This window comes from Bacillus rossius, chromosome 5 (assembly GCF_032445375.1).
Source record: "Bacillus rossius redtenbacheri isolate Brsri chromosome 5, Brsri_v3, whole genome shotgun sequence".
In the NCBI taxonomy this organism is placed as follows: Eukaryota; Metazoa; Arthropoda; class Insecta; order Phasmatodea; family Bacillidae; genus Bacillus; species Bacillus rossius.
In genome coordinates this window covers 83,357,668-83,377,094 of record NC_086333.1, presented here as the reverse complement: position 1 = coordinate 83,377,094, position 19,427 = coordinate 83,357,668, and the positions used below count along the sequence as shown (strand labels likewise).

Below are 19,427 nucleotides of genomic sequence, written 5' to 3'. Positions count from 1 at the left end.
TATGCTTTTTACTGCTAATTGTGTAATAGACATATTTAAGATTTTCCTATATTTGTTAATTCAACCAGTAAACTTCATAACTCTTTTTTTTTAGAAGATACTGAAAAATTACTACATAAGTAGGATAACAAATTTTATTTAAGTTACAAAGTAATGTGGTTTTTAAAACATATATTTGATTGAAATACGAGTAGATAGTTTTGTTTAAATACTGCAATGATTTTTGTATCCTCTTACAGACCATTTAAATTAAGAGACTTAAAAATTTTGTAATGGCCTTTCTATAAAATACTCATAGTTTGTTTATCTTTACAAATAAATGATTTTTCTCCTTTAAACAGTACACGCATATTTATTTATTAAAAATAATACATGGTTAAAGCACTTCTACACAAATATCCAGGCTTTAAGAAAACCAATGTACCCAAATATTTTACGAGTTTAATTACTTTTGACTTTGTAAAAAAATTGTGACATCTAATCGATCAGCATGAAGGTGTCTCGTTGCCGCGGGCAGAAGCAGCGCTACTGAAGTCTGCTCAGAAGCCGTCGCAGCACTCCTGGTAGAAGAACCAGGACACCGATGCTCGGAGAAATCGCGGACACACAACCAGCTGTGAAAACAAACAACCACATTAACAATACTTGAACATATTACGGACTGACATATTTTCATCACAGTCGGCCTAGTGGCTTGAATACACGCATCAAATATATGAACCTGTGAATGTGAAATGTAAAAATAATTCTTTCAAAGGGAGGTTTCTTGGTAATGAATACATGTATGTATATAGATACAAACTAAATACATTATTATGTTAACATATTAAAAATTCTGTTGCATACTTAATTTCATGTGCTACGTTATTAAATTGCTTATTGAAGTATTACATAGCATTATGTTTATTTTTACATTTTACTATTTTGTAGAACAAATTTTGCTCTTGTTTGTATACATTTTTATTTAAAGTCTCAATTTCTCCAAGCACTGGCAGAAGAAAAAACTCTCAAGCAAATACAAGAGGATGGTGTTTAAACACTCTCCCATTTATTTATATGACCTGACGCTTGTAAATTGATGTCCAAAAGATTCTCGTCTCAAAAATAATGTATTTTTAAATTTTTAATGTTGCACATTGAAAATTATTCTTAGTAAACGTAAGATTTTAATTTTACCGTGTAGTCATAGAAGTTAAATTATATAAAAACAAGTATTTTATTATTGTGCTCTAGTTAAAGTTTCAGAATTTAAGTTATATTAATAATGTTAATGTCAAAATTCTAAAGTAGTACTGTAAGGCACAAAAAGGCTTGAAACTCAGTATGAGTAAATATATAGTTGGCTCCAGAATACAGTCCTGAAGACGAAAGCCAAAAACAATACCTGGGGATAAAAGTATTAAGTAGTTTAAATACACACTATTGGAGAAAAGTAATTATAGTGACACACACTCAACTCCCAGGTCTTATATAGTTAAGGTTCTTCAAAATCGAAAAAAGCGTAAATGTGAAATAGGTACCAGCTTTCTCAAAGCATTCAGAAAAGTATACAGAGAGAGAGATTTTGATGTAACTAGTGAATGTAGGGGTGTAGACAACAATGGAAATGTAAACAATTGTTATTTGTGTTACTAAGTAATGAAGAAGAGAAGAGAAGAGTGACCTGCCAGTGACACGCTCACGTGCCCCGTGCCGCCCACCTCATAGTGCACTCCGGTAACAGTACTCACAGCAGGTGTAGTTGAAGGCGAGGTGCGCCGTGGAATAGGGCCGGCGGTCGGGCGCCACGGGAGTCACGCTGCAGCCGTACTGCTCGGACCTGTTCAGACCTGCCAGCGACACGCTCACGTGCCCCGTGCCGCCCACCTCATAGTGCACTCCGGTAACGGTACTCACAGCAGGTGTAGTTGAAGGCGAGGCGCGCCGTGGAGTAGGGCCGGCGGTCGGGCGCCACGGGAGTCACGCTGCAGCCGTACTGCTCGGACCTGTTCAGACCTGCCAGCGACACGCTCACGTGCCCCGTGCCGCCCACCTCATAGTGCACTCCGGTAACGGTACTCACAGCAGGTGTAGTTGAAGGCGAGGCGCGCCGTGGAGTAGGGCCGGCGGTCGGGCGCCACGGGAGTCACGCTGCAGCCGTACTGCTCGGACCTGTTCAGACCTGCCAGCGCCACGCTCACGTGCCCCGTGCCGCCCACCTCATAGTGCACTCCCGTAACGGTACTCACAGCAGGTGTAGTTGAAGGTGAGGCGCACCGTGGAGTAGGGCCGGCAGTCGGGTGCCACGGGAGTCACGCTGCAGCCGTACTGCTCGGACCTGTTCAGACCTGCCAGCGACACGCTCACGCGCCCCGTACCGCCCACCTCATAGTGCACTCCGGTAACAGTACTCACAGCAGGTGTAGTTGAAGGCGAGGCGCGCCGTGGAGTAGGGCCGGCAGTCGGGCGCCACGGGAGTCACGCTGCAGCCGTACTGCTCGGACCTGTTCAGACCTGCCAGCGCCACGCTCACGTGCCCCGTGCCGCCCACATCCCGGCAGCTCCAGTCGGGGGAGGGGGCTTGGCCAGGGCCCCAGCACACCGAGTAGTTGGCCACGCACCTCGGAGAGGGCGGGGCGAAGAAGGAGAGCACTGCTGCCGGCTTGCCCGGCTCGCAGGTCACCGCCAGGCCAGAGGCTGCCGTCACTGCCCCAGAGAGCCACCTCAGTCCCGCCCGCATATACTGCCTAAATCCATGTTCGCAACCACTGTGTATAGCTCTGCCGTATTGCAACATTTGTTTATTGATATTTTTTATGGAGTAAAATTTTTGAGAGAAGATTTAGAGTTAACCATTTGTGGTTAAAAAAAACTTTGAAATTTGAAATAACAAATCATTGAATTTTTAGTCAAAAATTAACATTTCTGGTTTAAGATCTAAAAATTTTGAGTGTTTAGATTGTTTGCTAATTAACAATTTGTTGGTTTTAAGAAACAATTTTTTCTCTGGAATTTGTTTTTTTTATGATTGGTATTTGGTTTGTTTTAATAGACTATGAAAGAGTTGGAAAGTGTGGGAACAGACGCGTGACGTCACGGAGCTAGGTTACCGTTGCTGGCGCTGTAGAACTCGATGCTCTCGACGACGGACGGCGTGGACGCCTGCTCCATGACCCCCGCCTGGTACCGCGAGCACGGCTCCAGACCCTCCAGCAGCACCTGCGTGGCGTCCCTGGAGACCCTGGCCTCCCCACCGGTCCCGTTGCCGTCCGCGAGAGCCCACATCACCAGCTGGTACGGCACGCACCCGCTGGGAGAGGCCACGTCCCACGTCAGCCTGGTCGCCGCCGAGGAGGTGTTGGATGTCGCGTTGGCTGCCCTCAAACCTGCCACCTCGCCCGCGCCTGGACCACGTGCGAGCTTACACTTCCAGTGTGTACGTAACACCAGGTCTTTGTGTCATCTGGGCAGGCTAATTATGCTAAACCTGTACCAAACGCTCCTCACATGGCATTCGTTTACATTGCAAAACATTTATATCCAATATATATTATTTGCTTTTATAGTAAATATCTGATATGTGCATATTGTTGATTTTTCTATGAGAAACTTTTTTTTCCTCTTTATTTTAAATATTCAGTAATTTGGTTTTAACAATATTGCCTGTAAACAACTACATTTCTTCACTGCTTCTGCATTGAAATAAAATGTTCTATACATTTGTCAATTTTATGATTTTTTGGGTATTGGTAGTTTTATTTTTATAGACACTGTCGCTATCTAGGGGCCTATATGTGATTGTAGTACTGTTGTAGAATATGCTTTATGTGCCTGCTAATGATGTAATTAGTAGTGGAAAAAAAAAAGATTGTGTAAATAGTTCTGTTGAAAATGAAAATAAAATTATTCGCAAAAAGCAGGATGCTGACAGTGTTTTGTTTACAAGCGTATTTGTTCGTGCAGAAGCGTGTTCGACTCGCATAACGGTTTTGTCCCGACAGTCTGCACCGGGTTGGCTCTCCCACAGGGTGTGTTCCTAACTCCACCCTTGTCGAGTGACACTCTATTCCTCATTCCCTACCCTTCATGGCGCTGGTCAGTAACTGCTGTAAAGTTGTTCACTTTTCAAAGTCACTTCCAGCATCCCTACAACATTATGAAGAAGCCTTTAGTTTCTCAGTACCAAACCCACTACAAACATTAAAATTTTCAGAAATAAATGGACATTTGATTATTTTGTGATTAAAGGGGGTAATTGCTTTGTTACGTACTGCTGCCATTAATAATTTTCATTGTTAATCCAGAAAATTAAACAAACATAAAGGAATATTTTCTGTTTGGACTTTATTGGTGGAAATAAGAATGTGTTTAGTTTAGAGATTGGTTATGTCATTATAGCACACAGTTAAAAGGCACTTGCACAATTGTGTATAAACATGTATAGTTTATTGGGTAGGCAGAGCCTCGGAGTTTACCTGAGGTGAAGGACACCGACTTGCTGGCGTTCCTGCCATCGGTGCTGAAGACTGTCAGCTCGAGGGTGTAGTTGGTGCAAGGCGTGGTGTGGTTGTCCCAGTTGGCCCAGTAGAGGAGGTTGGCAGAGGGCAGGCACACCGGGCGGGACTCGGAGACGCCATCTTGCCTAAGGCATCCCACGTAGCTGGATATGCACCGCCCTGACTCCTTGGGGGGTGAGAACTCCACCATGGTGAGTGCCGAGCTCACCACGTTCACGTTCACGTCTTGTGGTGGTTCAAGCTCTGGTGACAATGTTCATGGGCTTGAGCTGTCATTCAGACCACAGGAACCTGCCATCCGATCACTGGTGACTTTACATAGTGGCTGCCAAACAACGAATGAAGGTTTTAAAAAAGTCATAACTGTAATATTTTATATATTTCTCATCTAATAGAGAATCCTCGAGTGATTAAATTGGCTAAGTATAATACCCAGTATCGTGTAAAACTCATAGGGTGTTTCTATCACAATGAAAGATCAATTATTGAAACTCAGAGGAAATACAGGAAACATTAATGTCAGATTATCTCCTCGCTATAACATGACTGGGAATATAATCGTCCAGTTTGAAAGAACTAGGTGAGTCGGCGATGTTCTGGGAAAAGGTCAGCCATAAAGAATCAATGTAGGCCTGTATATGACAGTTAAAGTGTTGCATCCAACGATCAAGGATGATCGGGAGATGTAGTTCCATCAGGATATACTACGCTCACTTGCGCGCTTCCAGAATGTTGGTCGACCTCTCTCTCTCTTTCTCTATGCATAGATATATCTGTGGATGTTTTATAAATGTTATGATTCATATAACATGTGGGAAATGTAATGGGTTTAAGAGTAGTCAGTAACACAACATGGGGTATGTCTTATTTCTCCTACCACTACATTCCACCATCGTACTAGGATTACTGTGTTATTTGGAGATAAATTCATGTATGGTGGCAGTTGGAGATACTACCTCTGAAACCAGTCGAAAGGTAGATTTTTTTCAACGCAATGAATACTCAGATTCTAAAGGCGATGAAACATCGAAATTTGTATTGGGCTATAATTCATTAAGTACTATATTGGTGAAAACGGTTTAAGTAATGCGGAGTTTCAGGTTAAATGCATAAATTGTCTTGGCTTCTGGGTGTAGGCTGTGTCAGGTAATTGTCTTGCGACGTTTCGACAGTCACTGCAGCTGCCATCATCAGGCAGACTAAGCCAAGAAAATGCAGACAATGGCCGTGAAAGGGCCTGCGATCTTTATTAAATGCATAAAGTTTGTTGCAATGCCATGTAAAATCATTAACGTTCAGTAGTAAATTAGATTTTAAGAATGACCAATCATATAAAATATAATTATTACTCATTCTTTTTCAACTGTAGAAGGTTTATAATATTTTTGTTTGCAATATTAAAAGGGAAATGTATTTAGTAAAAAATGATAAACAGCTGTTTTGACAGAAATACTGTTAAATTCAAGATGGGATTATTGCGTTAACCTATATGTCACACTTTAAGGTCGAATGGCTGAAACAACCACCCCACTACACATATATATGACCACAGCTCACCATCCAGGCTGGTCTGGATGGTGATGGTGTGGGCACCGCTCGTCAAGCCGCCGACGCAGTTGGTGACGATGGAGACGTGGTGCGGCAGACACGGCGTCAGCCCCGAGATGCTGTGACGGGTGCTGTTCACCGGCAGCTTCTGTCGGGCGGTCGGCTCGCAGGGTGGGTCGTTGGCGTCCGTCTGGGCGCACCAGGAGACCAGGTAGCTCAGCCCGCAGGTGGTCGAGGAGGGCGATGGCTCCCACGTCAGCGTGGCGGAGCGGGCCGTTACATTGGTGGCCGTCAGGTTGTGCACTTTCTCAGCTCCTGGCCATCGACAATCACAGAAACGCAAATTATACTGGGTGTCAGGTTACTTTCGTTACCTATATCACTAGGCTCCAACAAGCATTACAACATATATTTATTTTGCATGAACGTAGATTATGGAAATTTACATGAGATTTTTTTAGAATAATGCTTCGAAAACAAACTACACAATTTGACTGTGTACATTTTTGTCATTGTGACAGTTGAGTGTCGAATACGGGAGAGCATTATGCCTGATTATTGAAGAAGGGGATGGTGCCAAGACAACAGAGGGTTACAGCTGACTATTTCATAATGTGAACAACAATTTTCAAAAAATCTCCAAAAGTAATATATTTAGAATGTATTATTACCTCCGTATTGGTGTTGGTTTGGCTTCAATTGTAATAGGGCATGCTCAATCAAAAATTTTTCGATTTACTTGGTTTTGATATGTTACTCTAACCTAACAACTTGTGATCGCCCAGAGAGGTTTATGTCTCAGAGCAATGCGAAGAACCTCTTGGAAGAGCAGCCTCTAACCTGTGGTGATGTGGTGGACGACGGGCTGGGAGGAGGAGTTGTCCATGTCGATGGCCCGCACGCTCACGTTGTACTCGGAGCAGTAGTCGAGGCGCAGCAGCGCCCCGGGCTCGTCCAGGCGACAAGTCGTGTTGCCCTGCTCGTCCTGCCAGCAGACCTCGTAGTCCGCCGTGCAGGTGCGGTCCTCTTGGCGCACGTCCCAGCTCAGGGCCACCTCGTCCCCGGACACGCCCACCGTCAGGTGCTGGACTGCCCCCAAACCTGCCGGACCCAAGGCTTTCAACTGCAGCTCAACCCATAACACTCATTTCTCTAGTGTTAGTCCTTTTTATGGCGTGTAATTTGCCAACCAGAGGCATTACAAACGAAATAAGACATAATCACTTCCATTTCTTCTCATAACATGTCCTAGATTGTTTAACATGCACATGAAAATTCTACATGTGCTTTCGATATGTCATAAGTATTGTTTCGTGTCTGCTAGGAGGCAAGACTACGACATGCGCCAGGTACCTGATCTGGTCTTCTAGAGAGTTTGGTCAGCAGCCAAGCACGGGGGCTGGCGTCACACATGCTAGGCGTGCCCTGCTGGATTACAAGGGTCTGGCTAACCATCCCTCTTCGCTCCCCCTCAACATCCCGCCTCGGACTATTGTCACTGACTCTTTAAGCGGCCTGGGAATTCTGCGGGTTTCCCGAGGCCACCGCTCGGAATGGCGCGAAGAGGGTGAGAGACCCCCTCGAGAGTGGCGCGACGCGGAGCGATGGGACCGTGAGAGTGCGACTGAGTGGCGCGAGACTGTGTGTGTGTGTATGGACAGGTGCGATATAAGGGGCGAACCACTGTCGAGTCTAGCTCCATTGAGGTGTGCGAACTGTGGAACCTGACAGACATTGGGTGATTTGAGTATAAACATTTTTAATTGTGAGTGATTGGTGATCATTCATTTTTAAGTACAATTATGTATTAGTAATATAAATATTAGTAATTAATAAAACTGTAATAAAACTTAATTGGGGTATCCTTTACGAACCCAGTTCACCACACATATGTGAAGTTTCATAAATTTATTGTCAATTTTATGATGTGAAAATACAATGACTTTATTTAAAAAAAGGTTTTTTAAGGTACACTTAATTTTAAATCAAAAAGATAAGTTTATCAAATAGTGTACTATGCATATATATGCATCAAATGTTTGACTAGCTTATAAAACCGACTCTTAAAGCTCTGTTGAGAAAAAGGATGTTGAATTTATGCCAATAAATATTGTAATGAATTGGGCACATAACCCTGCCTCTTCCAGCGAGAGTGCAGCAGGTATGCTTCCCACGGCTGACCTCCGGAGGGCGTGGTGACGACGAGGGTGTCCTCGGTGCGCGGGCCGGAGATGCCCGACACGGTGGTCACGGTGATGCGGTAGTTGGTGCAGGGCGCCATCCCGGTGATGCTGAAGGATGTCGAGTCGGCGGACAGCAGATGGCTGGTGGGGCGGCAGTCCTCCGACCAGGGGTATGCCACCGCGCACCAGGACACATTGTAGTGGTCGGCACAGTAGGACGTGGAGGCCTTCCACTCCAGCAGCGTAGAGTTGCCGGTCGTCCCGGCCGCCGACAAGTCCGACACTCCCACCGGGGCTGCCCAAAAGACACACTGATCATCTCTGACAGTGGAATATGGTTGTTTAAACTTCACTACAACCAGGGCTGCCCAAAAGACACACTGATCATCCTTGAAAGTAGAGTATGGTTGTAAGAACTACACAACAACCGGGGCTGCCCAAAAGACATACCTATCATCTCTGACAGTAGAGTATGGTTGTAGGAACTACACGATATCCGGGGCTTCCCAAAAGACACACTGATCATCCTTGAGAGTAGAGTATGGTTGTAGGAACTACACAACAACCGGGGCTGCCCAAAAGACACACTGATCATCCTTGACAGTAGAGTATGGTTGTAGGAACGAGTTTCGTACTCACAACCCTGTAACACTGATACCATAAGGGAAACATTTAAATGGTTTGAAGACAGAAGTAAATGTGAGAGAGGATTTGAGAGGAAATTATCATTGATACAATTAGATTTTATGGGGGAAATTGGGGTAAATATCAGTTGCTGAACACGAACTCTTCTTATCATGAGTTTATTGTTCTGCCACTGGTTGCATGTATACATAACTTTAACTGAAGTACACAGAACTGTTACAAACAAGTGTTTATAATGTTCTGTATACAGATAATTATACTGGCAGTACTGATGTTTTGTAACTGCTGTTTTATGAACCTATAAAAGGACTGCTCTGATGTTATATATTTGCTCATTTTCCTTAGAGCTAATTATACTATCGTATAGAACTATTTGAGGGAACATGACAATGGGGGATAAATACCATGTCATTAAATAATCAACAAATTACCCAGTTGCCGTCATCTGGGGACTCGGGTTCGAGACCCGGTGTGGTTCCTAGCGGGAAAGGCTGTTCTCAATGGAATGTCTCCGGGTGGGTGCCAGACTAGCTCTGTTTCTAGTCGAGAGGTGGGTCGTGGGGGCGGTTGCCCTTGCGTGGCCCACTAGGACCGTCGGCGGGGTTGCGTGGGATAGGAAGGATCCCCTACTTGGTGGTGGTTGGGGGTTTGTATGACTGATTAATTAGGCGCTGAATTAATGCGGTAAATGGCGTGCGCCGTTTATTCGTGCGACTGTAGGTCTGGCATAATACAGTGGATTACACACCATGTCGTACAGAAGCTGATGTCATGCAATACACAAGTTATACATTACACAGAGTCACTCTAAAAATGTTACGTGAAGAAACAGTTGCACAATTTACTAAAAATGTTACGTGAATAAGGCATTGCACAAAATTACTAAAAATGTTACGTGAATAAGGCGTTGCACAAAATTACTAAAAATGTTACGTGAATAAGGCGTTGCACAAAATTACTAAAATGTTACGTGAATAACGCATTGCACAAAATTACTAAAAATGTTACGTGAGCAAGCCGTTGAGTGTGATTGGAGGCAGCCAATCCCGGATGCCTTTGCTTCAAGGCGGTGTTCGCGTCCACTGTGGTGGAGCGCGGACCGCAGCTAACTTAGTCCAAGACTTACGTAGGTGAGGTCAGCACCGGGGCGCGTGACTTTAACAAAAGTTCGGGGTTTCGGGAGGCGGCCCGTGCCGTATGTTGGCAAACTGTCCCGCGGACCAAGTGTGGTGCAGGGAGTTTTGAATTTACGCGGCCGGATTAAGTCCTAGACCGAAAGATTGGACCGGGTACGCACGGAGAGCTTAATAAAAAAAGGTTTCGGTGGCGTGATTATATTTACCAGGAGTTACTTCAGTGTATACAAAGGATGCTGCCCCTCCGTGGGATGTGCGTCCGCCCCGGTCCACGAGTCGCGCTGTACTGCCATGGTGTCATGGCGTCCGGCCGAGGCTCGGTGTCCTCTCGCGCCGGGGTTGACCTCATTACGTTATTTTCCAAATTAACAAGTTAACAAGAGATTTTAAGAGCGCTAAATTCTTACGTTAATTATTCAAACTAAATTTAAATTACACATCCCTTCTACGATTTAGATTTAGCATGTTTACGAATTATGTTTTTCAACTGTAAGTCACACGAGAGACTGTTCGTCTTTTGCCGGACCGCTCTGGTGGGGAGTAAAAACCCAACATAGGGAGGTATTAATTATGTCAACTGAAACAATTAATTAATACAGGTAGAAGGCCGCCAGGGGGACACTCGCACACGTCCTGATACATTTTCACACGTGAGTGCCCGGGCACTCCTACGTCGCATTTTCATTGAGAGGACGTTTAACCTAAAAGGCAAAGTTGTTTTTATTCTGCGTGTGATTTATCAGAGGGATTAACTGTAGTGTCGGTCTGGTTATTATGGGTGGCCGGATTCTACCTTGTCTGCCGGTGGCTCGCCTGTCTCGGGTGGACCATGGCTAGGGGCGCGTTCCGTTAGCGGGGTTGAATACTGGTGGTTGCAGGTCGGGCTTTAGGGTGGCCTTCGGTCGGACGACGTCACAGTAATATATATTTTATATTCTGTACCTCCAAATGTGCCAATTGTATGAAGTAAAAAATATATCCACAATATATTTAAGATTGTGTGTATCCAAGAGAAAGAGATTATTGCCGACTTTATGTAACTGTGTTGGAACCAATTGTACACTTGAAAACCCTGTCTTCTTAAGAATGTGTAAAGTACTCTATTTGCATTTAGTAAGTCATGCTAGTTACTATATCGTGAATGTTAACTTTATCAAGTGTTTAAAGCTGATTCATTTGATATGCAATACAACCTCTTTAAAGTAAGTTGACTACACATATTTGAAACATCGAAGATGTTAAAAGGGTATTAACCCAACATAATGTCAATATCTGTATGACATTGTGCAGGTGTGATCGTTCTGATTTGTTTTTTCAATGGAACAAATTGGGGTGCATAGACCAAAAATTAAAAATATATACCGGTTATTTTCTTCCATGCATGAGGACATCATTTACATACAGTTTACTATCAGAACTCGCATAACCTGATGATGTAAAAACTGACATAATTTGTTTAGAAGTGATACAACAGCAATGTGTTAGAATTATTGATTGAAAATAAGTAATATGATAAAGGACATATTAAAAAGCTATATTAATGAAATATCAAACACCATCTCCATTGAAACTTAGACAAACAAGGTTGTACAATATTTCATAACCTCAGAATTATTCCAGGTGTGTTCGCCATGATACACGATTTTGGCAGTTATATTTGCAGTAAAGGTGTTGAATGTTTGACTCATAAATTGCCTACTGCTCAGTTTGTGCGGGTGGTTAACAAAGATACATATTTACTGCATGGGGGGGGGGGTGTCGGTGACACGGAGGGTGACCTACCTGCTTGGAATTGGACCGAGCTTGCCTCAGAGATCCTGCCATCTATGCCGAGGAAGTCGTAGACAGCGGCGACAGTGGCGACGTGCTTGGCGCAGGTGGCCGTCTGCAGCCGGGAGCCGTCGCTGGACCAAGAGTTGGAGTTAGCGCAGCCTCCCAGATCGTCGCAGCTGAGGAACAGGCAGTCGTAGCTTCCTGCTGGTTGGTGCAGACACACGCGGACCCCGACGAGGCAGTGGACGGGGTTCTTGCCCAGCCCCCAGGTCAGCGTGAATGCAGAGGCATTGTGCGAGGTTGCCACCAGCATCGTCGGAGGCAAGGGCTCTGCGACACACCATTATCAAAGCTGATGAACAGGCAGCCATAGCTTTCTGCGGGCTGGTGCAGACACACACGGACCCCGACGAGGCAGTGTACGGGGTTCTTGCCCAGCCCCCAGGTCAGCGTGAATGCAGAGGCATTGTGCGAGGTTGCCACCAGCATCGTTGGAGGCAAGAGCTCTGCAACACATCATTATCACTGCTGATGAACAGGCAGCCATAGCTTTCTGCGGACTGGTTCAGACACACATGGACTCCGACAACACAGTTATCCAGCCCCCACACCATTGTGAGGTTGCCACCAGTGACACACACACATAGCTTGTTACTAAACTTTACATCTGAGCCATAGAGTTGTGGCTGCAATTTTTTAGAGTTCATGACATTCGACTTCCCACCTACGCGACCACGTTGCGACTTCAGGCGGTTAAAAAACGTTTTATTTTTTTTTTTTCGAAAATGGTTAAGTTTGCCATCACCAGAAGATTTTCTCGGTGTACTCTGTTTATCTTCTCCAACACCTTCGTTTTTCTTGTTGTGCCTGTAGTGGAAATCACAACAAACTCATTGTTAATAATTGATAAGTCAGTTAACTTCTGGACCTGAAGTAAATAGGCATTAGAAATACTCACACGAAGGTTCATTAGGTTCAACTTATCTAAATTCTGGTATTTCTTGCAATTTCAACTATTTTGAATTATAGTGTATGTGCACATTTTCATTTTCTCATGATCCCATCGAGACCTCTGACTTCTTGTGCTCTTCGTGAGTCGAGGAGGACCACAACCCCAGATGTCACCATACCACAGGAAGAACCACCGCAAGTTATTCCATTCTAGAACCAAAAGTTTTCCTAAATTGAGCCCAGGCCTCGGCCCCAACGGCCTGATTGCTGGGAAGTCTCAAGGCCCAATCACTGACCAGGTCTTGCTACCCACCCACAACCTTCCCAAAATACAGATACTTCTAAATGACCGTGAGGATGTGGTACACAGGCAAAAACCTGGAGGGCACGACAAGCCAGAGGTTTGCCTACTGACATTAGATTATATTCGAGACTCGTCAGCTGTTAATTTCGCAGGAGAAGTAATATCTGCTCTTGGATACTAGTATGGGCATAGTGTCAACGGCCAGCCACTGGCCATGCTTATGTGTGATTCCTGCTCCTACCGATGGGAAATTAATATTTGGTTTATTTTTATTATTTGGAATTATTTATAGATGGTGATTGACCTGGTGAACAGTGAACACAGAGACTCAGATAGCGAGGATAGCAGTAGCTGGAGCTGAGTCAGTGAGCAGCTGGGTGTACTATGTCAAACTGTCGAGTCTGTCGTCCCATGGTGCGACGCGGAGCTCATTTTGGGAAAATTGAGTTCTTGCATTACGTTGTGCGATGTGGTTGACAAGTAGCAACGTAAATAATTACTGTGAACATAACTTGTAATAAAATATTTATTGTTTAGCCCTACCATGACAGCATGCTTGATATAATATACTACATTAAACATACTTGCAAGAACTTCTGCTCCCTCTTTACAAAGCATGCTTATTCAAGGACTAGCATATTTATATTACACAGATAAAAATATAATAGAATGGTTTTAAAAAACTCTAATAATCAAGGTAAGTTAATTTTGAGGACTATATTTTAGTAACAGGACAGGGAAAATGACAAAACTATTGTACCTCCGCAAGTGTAAGCATCCACGACACCGCGGCCATGCTTGTTCAGACAGAAGAAGGCCAGGATGAGCAGGACCCTTGAAATAAAATAAAATAATATAGTTACATTCAGAGCAAATTGTTATATTTTGGTTAGACTTACATTACTACTTTCCCCTCGATTTTTTTTTTCAGTCACTGGCTAGTGATGGAACCCTGTGTGTGAATGTGGTTCATAATTTTATTGAATCAATGATGACAAGAGACAAGATTATATGGCTATATTTTTGGGTCTAATTCGTTTCCAAAACAAGAAATTTCGGGTTATTTTTTTTTTTTTTTTAGTTTATCAATATAAGCAACTAACATTTTTCCCGATTAAAGATTATTATCTTAAACAGCACTTTATTCATAACTATTCTTTGCAGGTGTACTACTACAGTGTGGACATACCCACATCTTTTTTTTGTATAAATTTATATTGTTCTTTATTAATTGGTATTATGGGATTTTCCTTAAAATTGATTCAGAGGGCCGCTATGCATTTTTGATTTTCACAAATTTCCTCGCCAGATATTAACCCAGCATTATTTTATAGCTGTAAAAGGACATACACGTGATCATAATTATGTATACTTGTGCAACTTTTACTGCTATCAAATAATGTTGGGTACACACAAATAGAGAAAACTGGTGACGAAACCAATACAAGAGAGTTCTAAGCGGCATTGTGCCTTTTGACTAAGAAAGCTCATAAACGTCTTTAACATAGCATTCAGCTAGAAGAAGACTAAATATATATAAATATAAATATAAATATTTGTAGTGGTAAAATATCCCTGTATGTATTATTATTACTGTGTGAAAATAATAAACGGGGTATGCTCGACGTACTTCTAATCGCGTGGAGCGAGCTGACAGACTACACCACGGTGAAAGATAGTGAGGGGGGGGGAGATAAGATAGTCGCCCTCCACACGAGACGGAACAAGAGATACTTGGGGACGACACTGGCCTACCAAAATGTAAATAACACAGCTGGGTGCCAAAAGGATTTTGGGGCGAGCGAAAGAGAAAATAAATTTCTTTGAGATGGGCTACTGATTGTGCGCCGAAGTGAATTCGGCGGTGAATGACCGCCCTTGGGGAACGGTCGAAGGGGCCGGGAGGGAGGGGTCGCACGAGCACGCTGGCATGGCGGGGGGGCGGGGTGGGGGGCGCCCGGCTAGGTTCAGGGTCACGCGCTGAGTTACAGCCTCGCTGGAAAGCCTCTAACACGCACTAAAATTTAACTTTATAATTCAAAGCAAAATATGTGCATCAGAGACAGCTTACAATTCTTCATACAATAAGGTTACCGATAGGCCAAAACTAAAAAAAATTGAAAATTTGATTTTTTTTAATAATCACCAAGATATGCCCATAGACATAACCGTCATGTATATGCGAACTAAACCACTATCTGCTACCACTTTGTAACTGACTCTCATGCTACAATATAAAATATAATTGCCCAAGTGGCTGATTAAGAACTGGAAGTGTGTGAGCAAAAAGACTAAGTAAATATACCATCAGAGGGAGCAACGAGAGGCCAGACAAACTAATTTAGATTTTCCCTTAAAACAGGAGAGGGAAAGAGGATCGTTATTTATTAAAGAGATACTACAAACATGCCTATAGGCATTTTGGTTTATTCCTTAGAATCTTCTTTTCCTGTTTAAGATTAAATTTCAAAATAGCACTCAATGGACAGATCACACACAAACACACACACATATATGTACACACACATAAAGAGAGAATGCTACGGACGGGCCCGAAACGGTATTACATGTTAGCAAAATTATTAAATTAAATATATTATATTAATTTTAAAAATGTGTAAATGTGAAATTTCTCTTTGTTCCAATCATAAGACATTACCCAAACAAAACAATAAAATTATTTGGTCTTGATATATATATATATATATATATATATATATATATATAAGTTCCTGTTACTTAAGTTCACATCTTCCTATTGGTCCGTAAGCTGACACTTTTAAGCTTGTTTTCACTCACGAATCGTTGACAATTTGGTGGGGGATGGATCAAAAAGGTGGCAATAGGCCTTAGAGGACCAGGGCGGAAGTCCCTAGGCCATCGCAAGAAATAGCGCTGGGAAGACTCCGGAGAAAAACTACCAGAGCTCCGGGGCTGGCTCTAGGAGCATATCTCCAAACCGTTTCTTGGGTTCTTGGATTCTTGGACCCTGCCTGCAACAGAAATCCATTCTTGCGAATAAGACCTGTTTGCAGACAGTCCCGAAAAACATTGGCCCAAAAGGCCTGAAAAGGGTGTGGGGGAGGAATTTAGCGAAATAGAAAAAACACTCACCGAATCAGGGTGGATGATGCCGTCACTCCAGATGGTGCCACGTCTTGGCTGACCAAATCCCGACGCGGTAGATAAAGAATAATTTCATGATTTAATTTAATTTACATAGAAGAAGTACTAAAAAATAACTCTAATTTTTAATACTGGCTGGCTATATTATACAATCTAATCTAAGGATCTCATCCCTTGTAGCATGTTGACTACATATGCGACTATCTATGCCGGAACTCGCGTCGACGATTACCGGATAGCAGCTAGAAAGAGGTCGCGCGCAAAAGTCCCGGGGCGCGCGGAAAGAGTCCTAATTAAAAACAGGGTTCAGCCCCTGGAACAAAGGTGGGGGGGGGGGTGTACCGAAGGTATCCGAAGATGCCTGAAGGGGCGGGGCGAGAGCAAAACACAACCCGAGGGGTTAACTCGAAGTTCGCGCAATCACTGCGCTATCTAGAGAGCAACTCCGAAAACCACCGCCTATCGACTCTAGCCAGGTCGAGATGGTGAAGTCTGTGTCCTTATGCTGTAGCCAGTGCGGCGCTCTGGCGGCCTAACTGATAGGGGGAATGGAAGAACCCATCTCAAGCGCACAGGGAGCGCTGGGGGCCTTTCTCTGTCAGCCACGTGGTGGTTAGTTCTAAAGGATCTCTTTAGATGGTGTGGGTGTCTCCAAATCGAACCGCAGCTCTGGAGGCTGAACGGCCTTCACTCAGGCCACTCGCCCTGCTGGGTTCATGAACTGTCAATGACACTCGCTAGGGAGCGGGGTAAAAGGGGGGACAAAATGACACCACTCGGAATGGGAAAACGCGCCCTAATGTGACTTTCTATGAGTGAACCTAAGACGTATGCGTGACGGGAAGAGCTGCTCTAAGCTGGGCTATGAGACGTGGTAACAACTCGTCCAGAGCTGTTTTATGCAAGTTTAGTCATGCAGGGAATTAATATTACAGGCCCCGGGCGTGACTGCAAGCGGGAGAAATGTCGTCCGGGCTGCTAACTTCGTCTTTAGACATGCAAAAGATCAGATTGGCCCCTGAGAAAAGGTGCCTCGGGCCACTGAGGCAAAGTTTAACTAAGTAGAGTACACCAGCCTAACAAAGTGTAAATAATCCTTTTGTAACCAATTTATATGGAAAATAATAATAAAAAATTAAAAAAATGTGCCGAAATACTACCTAATTTTCGGCACAGCATAATGGATCTCTTAGCTCAGGGATCTACTAGAAATGGATCGTAGTGGACGCGGCCATCTTTGCGTTACTTCCGAAGTCTTACAAGGGATGCTGATTCATCCATACATGCGTCCATTAAAATAAAGATTTATATGGATGCGTCACTCGCATCCACTGCTGCATCCCTGCATACATTATCTTCGGGATCGTGTTTTATTTTTTTTGTATATATTACTTTAGATATTTGGCATAAGATTTGTTTAAATCGTTATAAGCATATGTGATAACTCAAATAGAGACAAATAAAAACGTAAATAAAATTTACCGAAAAGGCAAACTTAAACTTACGCAAGTATTTAATACTTATTATTATAAGTATTTTTAATAATTTAATATTCAAGACAATAATTTTTATCGCTAATATTTATAACATCTGCGCTACATTTTTCCTATTTTTTTAATTATTCGTTGTTATTTACGTTTAGCTGAATGTTCGTAGATACCACGACTCAAAATGGCTACATGCACATTAGTACGACCAATCGTCAAAAGGTAGTGCTAGCACTAAAAGCATTCGAATACTATCCAGCCATTAGAATTGCATCTTTTAATTTGTGGCTACATTTGCTAAGGGATGTAGAGATGTATAAACTATGGATGCATCCCTATGTATTCGGATACAGCTAGAGTAATAAATTTAGAGGAAAGGCCCTGAATCAATAGTAATGAGGGGAAAATGAGATAACCAAGATGGTGTGTGATGTCGAGGCGTAAGGACCTGCGTGACTCACCTCGTCTCTAGCGACGTTATTCTGGCCATGGTGGGCGCGCTGCTCGCTAGATACGAGGAGGACGAATATACTTTACTGTGGACCCCTTCAGCGGAGCGGCAACAATAAAGACCGCCAGATAACATTCACAAGTGCTTCAAGCCTGCGGACCGATTAACCCTGAGTTATCAGCAACTAATCAATAGTAGCTACTCTAAACTGATTGATCTTTACATTCATAACATTAACTGATAAATCATACCGCGATGCACACATAATTCTAGACATTACAAAACTTCTCCACCTTCTTTGAATTTTTTAACAATTCTAGTATCCTAAAATAAATAAACATAACAATAAATATGCAAGTCCTTTTTTTGTTCAAATATAATCTTTAATTATTCATGTAGGTAGGTATAATTAAGAAAAATTTATTCTTAAATTATACAAGAAAATATATTTTAACTTTGGTACTAATTTCCTTTCTGAAGCTCAGCATCCCATTAATCTATATCGTACAAGTGGTGGTGTGAAAATATTACAACAGTAGTGAGTTTTTTTTTAAATAACATAAGAAGTATAAAAATTTGGCTTCCAGCACTGGATAAAGGATTTTGAGTCTGAGCCGAATGCCACTTTGGATATCATTATGGCCACCATATTTTATTCCACGAACTTGAATGACATTGTATGTCAAAATCTCCCTTTTCCATAAAACACTATTCGAAATGCCTCAACTTTTCCCTTTTCGAGAAAATAGTTCCTGTTTGAAGGGAAATATATACCTTTTATATACCTCTTACCCCAGCCCTGGAAAGGTCTCATAGCCCTTCGAAGTGTCGCATCATTAGAATTCCCGACTTAGTATTCGGTGCTGTGAACAATGGCGTCCCAGTTACGACACTTACCACAAGACTGGCTTTGGAAATGCGCCGAACTCTCTCTCTCTCTCTCTCTCTCTCTCTCTCTCTCAAGTGTGTATGATAGAGGGGGGGAAAAGGGAAGGGTAACAGGCACCACTGAAAATCAGATTATCGCAGAGGGATGGGTGCTACCGTAATCGCATCCTCTCGCAAGGGGGGGGGGGGGGCTGACCACTCTTTCTCTAGGGGTCCTCGTAACAATAATTAAAGATTAGAACAATCACATAATTAATTTTAGAGTTTCAGGGTTTTGTTCCTCGGTGGATGCACTTATTCATAATGGTCACACGTCCTTCTTTCACAATGTTCCTACCACGTATACCAAGTGAGTTTTCTTCTAGAAACTGTTTGGACTCAGAATTGGTGACTGTCCGTGACTATAGTATGCTTGCTGGAACTTGGCATAGGTACATTT

General features: G+C 43.1%; 1 protein-coding gene across 1 annotated transcript; it reads right to left on the bottom strand.

Annotated features, from left to right (window-relative positions):
- Window positions 1-332: 332 nt before the first annotated feature.
- LOC134532146 (tenascin-R-like) lies at window positions 333-18,210 on the bottom strand. The gene is made up of 10 exons (XM_063368506.1): window positions 18,111-18,210; window positions 13,797-13,870; window positions 11,791-12,111; window positions 8,226-8,522; window positions 6,885-7,145; window positions 6,054-6,359; window positions 4,455-4,739; window positions 3,090-3,383; window positions 2,395-2,685; window positions 333-614 (listed from the first exon to the last, which is right to left on the bottom strand). Exons 1-10 carry the CDS (start codon window positions 18,137-18,139, stop codon window positions 526-528), a joined length of 2,247 nt encoding a protein of 748 aa, XP_063224576.1. The 5' UTR covers window positions 18,140-18,210; the 3' UTR covers window positions 333-525.
- Window positions 18,211-19,427: the final 1,217 nt, after the last annotated feature.